This window comes from Vigna radiata, chromosome 7 (genome assembly GCF_000741045.1).
Source record: "Vigna radiata var. radiata cultivar VC1973A chromosome 7, Vradiata_ver6, whole genome shotgun sequence".
Taxonomy (NCBI): domain Eukaryota; kingdom Viridiplantae; phylum Streptophyta; class Magnoliopsida; order Fabales; family Fabaceae; genus Vigna; species Vigna radiata.
In genome coordinates this window covers 1,244,200-1,251,445 of record NC_028357.1, presented here as the reverse complement: position 1 = coordinate 1,251,445, position 7,246 = coordinate 1,244,200, and the positions used below count along the sequence as shown (strand labels likewise).

General features: G+C 30.6%; 1 protein-coding gene across 4 annotated transcripts; it reads right to left on the bottom strand.

Annotated features, from left to right (window-relative positions):
- Positions 1-2,690: 2,690 nt before the first annotated feature.
- Positions 2,691-6,078, bottom strand: LOC106767154 (maf-like protein DDB_G0281937). 4 transcript variants are annotated; one of them, XM_014651988.2, is made up of 9 exons: positions 5,884-6,076; positions 5,577-5,648; positions 5,410-5,484; positions 4,690-4,773; positions 4,015-4,084; positions 3,838-3,929; positions 3,603-3,644; positions 3,356-3,436; positions 2,691-3,065 (listed from the first exon to the last, which is right to left on the bottom strand). In XM_014651988.2, exons 1-9 carry the CDS (start codon positions 5,908-5,910, stop codon positions 2,994-2,996), a joined length of 615 nt encoding a protein of 204 aa, XP_014507474.1. In that variant the 5' UTR covers positions 5,911-6,076; the 3' UTR covers positions 2,691-2,993. The 4 variants fall into 4 exon arrangements, 2 of the variants coding, with proteins under 2 accessions (XP_014507474.1, XP_022638384.1); XM_022782663.1 differs by lacking the exon at positions 5,884-6,076 and adding an exon at positions 5,805-5,875; XR_002668372.1 differs by having other exon boundaries at positions 3,001-3,065; positions 3,356-3,491; positions 5,884-6,078.
- Between the last annotated feature and the right edge of the window lie 1,168 nt (positions 6,079-7,246).

Below are 7,246 nucleotides of genomic sequence, written 5' to 3'. Positions count from 1 at the left end.
AGTTATGTAAATGCTCCATTAATATATAGAGAAAAAAATGTAAAGTATTTTTGGAATAAAAGAAAATAGTAAAGAGATATAAAATATTTTTGGAATAAATAAAAATAGTAAGGAGGTGCAGGAACAACACTTGAGGTGATGGAGAAAGCAACGTCCCTTAGATAAAGGCAAAAGAAATCCATACCACCAAAAAATCTACATGAAGTAAAGTTGGTTGTTTCTTCTTGGACCTCCCTCCCTTTCTTCTTCTTCATGCATCCCATAAAATAAACCCAAATTATCCTCGTTAAAATTATAATAAAAAACTAAAAGCTACTCTCACATTTGTTTTAATAAATTTCAGATTGTGTAATTTGAAAAATATTTTTAAATTTAAAAAGTTGTTTTGAAATATACATTTCAAAATCTGTTTAAAAAATATATTAATAAAATGTATAATCTATAATTGGAAATTAAAAAATTACTAGAAGGTATTTCTGAATTCAAAATACTTTCTAAAATATTTTGAAATATGGTTAAATAATTTTTTGTCCTTAAATTTTGAAATAAATTAAGGTTTTGTAGAGTTGGAAATTAAAAAAAAAGTACAAGAAGGAAATTTTGAATTCAAAATACTTTCTAAAATATTTTAAAATATGGTTAAATAATTTTTTAGTCCTTAAATTTTGAAATAAATTAAAGATTTGTTTATACTTTGATACATTTTAATCTCTAAACTTTAAAAATAAATAAGTATAGTCTTTTTACTTAATTTTATTAAATTTTGTTGACATTCCAGACTATGTAAAAATGGATAAATTGTTTTTTTTTTTAGAAATATACATATATTCATTACCACAAAAAAGATAATAATAATTCCACCATTAACTACTTCAAATTTATACTAATAAAAAGGCATGCATGTCTTACCAAGACAAAAATTGTAACTTGTTGTACTCTTAACTAGTAGGAAAAAATTGACTTATGTGGAAATTCATTCAAATCAACACGAGAGTATAATTAACCACATTGTATTACATAAACTAATTGATCAGGAAAACATGTCAAATAATATAATTTACACATAAAAAATTTAATGTAATTTGATTAAAAATACTATATCAAATCATTTGTAAAATTTTACAGCTAAAATATATTAATACTTTAAATAAGAATAAATTTTAATTTTATGTTAAAATTAAAAAACTAAAAAATATTTGAATCTTTATATATATATATATATATATATATATATATATATATATATATATATATATATATATATATATATATACATTTCGAAAAGTATTTCCATGTTTGAAATATCTTTTAGAACGTATGAAAAAATTACATGCTGGAATAATGAATATAGAATGCTTAAACCCCTCGTCTTCTATTGATGGAATTGCAACACAAACACTTAAGATGGTTTTGTTGGGAAAACTGGGGTTTCAAGGGTTGATGCTTGATCTGTATTCTCCTATTCCTAAAACGACTTCACTTTGGAGGCACCTTCATATTAGCTTTTATGAAAAAAAGAATGAAAGAAAGTTGAGGATGGAGGGAGGTGCAGAGTTTTGCAAGGGAGAATGAGATTTTATAAGATTTAGGAATTTTTAATTTAAGAATTAAAAAGGGGAGTAATAATACTAAATGAAGTGTATAATAATAAAAAACTATAATTGACCATAAGTTAAAATGTATTTCATAATTAAATATATTAGCATTTGTAAGTACTTACTCCTTTTAACATTAGAAAAAAAATATTTGTTTTGTGATCGTACTACAACTGTAAAACCATCATTTTCCATCAGTGAAGGAATTAATGTCGTTTACTAGCCGGGTCAATTATTAATAATCATCTCCATTTTATCTCCATCTAATTCGTCATAATTACTCACTGAACTATTCGTGGAAAGAAATGCTATCGAATTTCAACCACAAGTACTTGTCATCAACAATGCTTAGGACTTTATGCACTTCAATATCTTTTAACAGAGTACTATATCATTAGCTGATCTATGTTCTGCTAAATTAAAAAAAAAAAATGCTTTGATTCAGCAGGTAACAAGGTTAGTATAAAATCTGATAATTATATTGATATGATTTTGATGTGACTATTGTGTATAATACTAAATTTTTTCACATGATGATAGGTTTGGCTGTGTTCAACTTCGGCACTTAAATTGTGAACATTGTTTCTTAATACTTCACGAAAATATGAGCATATATATATATACTAGAAAGTTTATAACAGAAATTCTATTCTAGAAAATCTTCTCCGAGATGTATTTTATGTATTTCCATAATTTGATTCTTGAAATCTTCGCGAAATTCCTGAAAGCCTATTATGAAAAGTTTCTCAAATAAATCACTTTTCAAAGGTAAAATAGTCATTTAAAAATTTGTGAGTGGGCAAAGAAATTAAGGGGGTGCAGGAAGTAAAAGGCTCTATTTTGGAAGTGCTGGACTTGGAAGCCTGGAATTGTAAACAAACTCATAATATATTATGAAATCATCTTTAACTCAGCTTTAGAATAATAGATTTGTAAGTCTTTTATTACATGTTCTTCTTATCCATTTATATTTAACGTGAGATTCTAACTGGGACTTAACTCTAACGAAATCTTCCAAAGACCCTCACGTGCTCAGGAAGGAATTAACATTTTTCGTAAAATTACACATCTGAAAGTGAAAATTTTGAGAGAATCTTCAAATTTCAAAACTACGCTGTTGATATCCAATCTCGTCCTGGAAAATGCAATTCAAAGGAACAGCCTCTGATGCATTCATCTGTTTGATAAATTTGTATACAAGAGTGGATTGTGAATACAATCAATAAAGTCATGCAAGACTGGGAGACAAAGCATTCAAGTTAAATAAAAAACATTCTTTTTTATGTTTTTTTGACTCACAAGAACCGGTCAAACAAAACTTTTGAATATAATTGCAGTAATTTTCGCCGTCACCAGCACTTGGTATCTCTTAGAATATAGTGACTGTTGTTGCGCCAGCTATTGAGCTTCCAAGAAGAGTTTCTCCGTAAGAGCTTTGGAAAGTCCCATCACTGTATCAGTTGATCCAACCTACCACAAGCACCATATCAGAAAATTAACTTAATTGGCACAGATGTGGAGAAAATGAGTGATAACTATAGATACAAATATTTGCTTGTTGTGGATATACAAGAAATCCCCAAATAATGGCAATTAAAGATTACAATGCCTCGATAATTACGGCCAAGAAAAAATGTATTGAAGGTAGTGCTTATCATGAGTGGATTTGAAGCTAACAGTTCCATAAGGATCTTGTTTCAATGTGCATGCATATGCTTTTTCTGAGAGCGAGGGTGTTGCTGAAAAGTAAGATAACTTACTACAGCATCCACAAAGGGTAATGTCAATGGATGTTCCAGCATCAACCCTCCAGCAACGTTGAATGTAATTCCTTCGTCAATCTGAGAAGCTCCCATCAAATAAGAAAACTCAAGTATTCAGGTTGACTAGAATTTCCTGAAAGAAAGTTTCAGAAGATCATATGTTTTGAGAAACTAGTTAAAGTACTCTTTTCACCTTCATACTAATTCAGTGCAAGGGTGAAAAGTGTACTTCCAAAATGTTTACCAGATTATCAATGACCTCATCTGGAATTTCAAGGAAGTAAACCTGCCATAATAGTCACAAACGTTAGACAAGTTATCAGCCAAGAGAAACACTGAATCAATCAATAAAATGTGTCAATGAAAACAATGCAGCTTGGTTGGCACGTAAAAGAAGACTTGAGCCAAGTAGGGTAAGGGGACGTTCGAAACGGTGGTAATACATATGCATACGAAGAAGGAAATTTATTTTCTCCTACCTCTGCACTGTCCCATCCCCCACAACGTTTTCCAGTTGCAAGGTTAGTTACTACAACAGATCCTACCACTGCTGCATGACTGCCAGAGTATCCTGCAAATATTCGACTACTGACTGTTAAATCTGTCAAATAACCGTGACAACAAAAGCAGGGTAGTAAATCTGTCCAACTGCAAACCTTTGATGAATTCACGTGCTTCCTTTTCACTGGTGGGTTTTTCCCTGATTATTCCTCGATACACCACAACCTGCAAAATATTTGCAACAACACAGTTTTACAACAGTCTAAGGTTACTGGCCATATAGGATTCAGATTGTAACTTACAGTTTAAGCAAGAACATATAGAGTGTGAAACAGAAAACATGGGGACCCTAAACACAAAAGAGTATACATGAAGCCAAATCTATAGCTTGATTTTGTAATAAAATGGTATTTGCATCAAACAAGGTTAATAGACTTAGAAGTACAACTGAGTTTAATTTATGTTCTCTGTAGGTTCATAAATAAATAACTAATCTAATTCATTATGAAAGTGAAGGGAAATTCAAGGCATGGGAACATATTCCATAAGCTTCTCTATGGAGGATTCCATATTATTCTCCTAGATGTAAGATGTAACATCTTTCCATTCTTTCAACTTAAGTATTCTTTTACAAATATTAAGTTATTTATATGATTGTAAACTACAACAAGAAGGTGAGCTGATTGGACAATTGTATCCGTCAGGATAAGTTTGCAGAGACCAGAACAGAATTAGAGTAGTACAGATATTATCAGCAAAAAGAAAATTAAAGTCATGCATTTGTAATCGATGATATATAGTTGAAACAAAACATAGTTAATACAGAATACCGTGTCTGCAGTAATTAGCAGTGTTGTAGAATCATCTTCCTCCAATCCACCTCCAGTTGGGAGCCTTTGCACAATAGCATCAGCCTAAGAAGAATATCAAGGTTAGAATACTAAACGCAGCTTGGAAGAATCAATAGATGATGAGATTTTCAAATTGCTCTATATTTTCCATTATTTTATTAATTTAGTTTTTTTAGAAGCAGTTTCTGGATGGGCAGATAACAGCCTGAAATCCTTCGGCATATTCAGTCACCCCAATCGGATACATAGACCTTAAATAAGTTTTGCATTCTTATAAAATAAATATTATCAGAAATTGAGCAACCAGGTAAACTCTGAGTATTTACACAAAACACCAGTATTCTTGGATCTTTAAGTATCATGGATATAATGTAATGCATAATGATTCACCAGCCACTGGCTACCTATAACTGCCGAATGCACTAGCACAACATTACTATAGAGATAGAGACTCCGATGAAGACCAATTTATCAACAAAAGAAACTGGCTATATCGCTTGAGAAAGTAAAGGGACAACTGCGTCGAAGGATTTCACGAAGTTTAAAAAGAAACAATTTTTTTATGGAATCAATCACCCCTAGAACAACCAGCACAAACTAAGACCTCTTATCCCAAAGCATCCCAAGAGGAAGTGATTGTTTGATTTGTATCCACATAAATAAAACAATAATAAGAATAAGAAGCTAAAACTTTCATACCTTTGCCTCAGCTAATGCCATTACCAAATCTTCTGGCTTTTCCCTCCTAATACCTTTCTCATCAATGTCTGCAGTCTAAATTGCAAGCCAAGCCAAACTCTTTAAATCTTCCATCAAATTAATGAACAACGGTAAAAAATTTGAAGCAATCACATCAGAACACATACCATTATTGTGAACTCGTATCCCATCTCAGAAAGAATCTCTCTACGAGCCTTGGAAGAAGAGCCCAGAATTATCTATTGAAAGATAACAAACTCACAGATTACATCAATTGATTGGGTAGTTGTTAATTAGATGAAGGAATATTGCAAAGTGAAATTAATGTAATGATACATCATTAATAAGTATGAAGACATGAAGATACAGTCCATACAGTTTATTCGGTTACTTACTTATTTACGAGTAAAAACAAAAATGAGAAAAAAAGGTGCAGACATCATTTGAAATGTGTAAAGAGAAAATGGGCCAAACCTTGAAGGGTGGCTTTTTTGTAGGCATTTTGGCGAAGGCGTGATTTCAAAGCTCTTACCTGCACTTCCAGCACATTCCAGAACTGCTTCCCATAAGAACAGGAGGCTACAAATACTAACAAATAATAAAGAAAGGGTGAGGGTTATCAAAACGCTATCTCTCCCATTGCTTCGCATCACCCATTAAATTTGCATGATTTTGAAAGGAATCTTTTTTATGGGTATGTTTGATAAAATTGCTGTAAAAGGCAAGTGAAAGTTTAAAATTATAAATTATATATTTTTTAATTTATTTGAATATTTTATAAAATAATCTTTTATATAAATAAAATTTCAAGTAATACTTGTGAAAAAAGTTATTTTTATTACAATTTAAAATAATTATCATTTCTCATCAAAATAATAATGTTCTATTAAAATAAAAATGATAAATAGTTTATTCACTAAAACACACAATAATATGTTTCCTTTTTTGGACAATAATAAAATAATTATATTTTAATACAAAAATTTTAATTTCATTAATATTAACTATTAACGTAATTGAATAAGTATATGTTTAATAATTATGTATTTATTAAAAGCCAAATTAACATTATTTTTCACTTTGAAAATTTAAAATTTTTAGCAGGTTATTTAAGAATACATGCATATTTACCTGAAGTGTTCTTTTAAATAAACACAAGTAACAATCTAGACCAAACATGTTTAATTATCTTCATCATCAATGAAAATGAACCAAAATTTACACAATCAAATTTTTGTACTAAAGATATTTATTATCTTATTATACTAAAATTCCCATGGAATTTTCTTATGTGTGTGAACGATACATATGGTCCCTCACTTGGAGAGAAATTTTATTGGAAAATAAGGGATGAGGATGATTACTTCAAATGCGTTGAGGTACGGACGTCCGATTAGCACATTATAAGATGTGTTTGCTTCTATCATCAAGTATCTAATCCTTAGTTTCATGTTATTTTGCCTAGTTTCCAACTTGGTTCTTAGCTCTACATATTCCTGGGTATCCATCCATTCTCCAACAAAGTCAAATAATTATCTGTTCATTTTTTGGAACAATGAGGTCTTCCGAAAAGTCTATCTTTTGGAAGGTCTTCTAATACAGGATGTTGATCGAGCTCTCCTGATCAATGAACACCTTGCTTACTCTGTATCGCGATATCTCCACTTTGATCACCATAGGGTCATCTTGATCAGGATTATGGACTTTGAAGTCCTCGTATGTGAAGGTGATGAGCGACATAGATTTATGCTTCTTCTCTGCCAAATAGTCCACTTTGAGGGCCCATATGTGGTGTTTTCTAGTCAAAGAAAGAGGACCTATCGCCTACGAGTCCTCT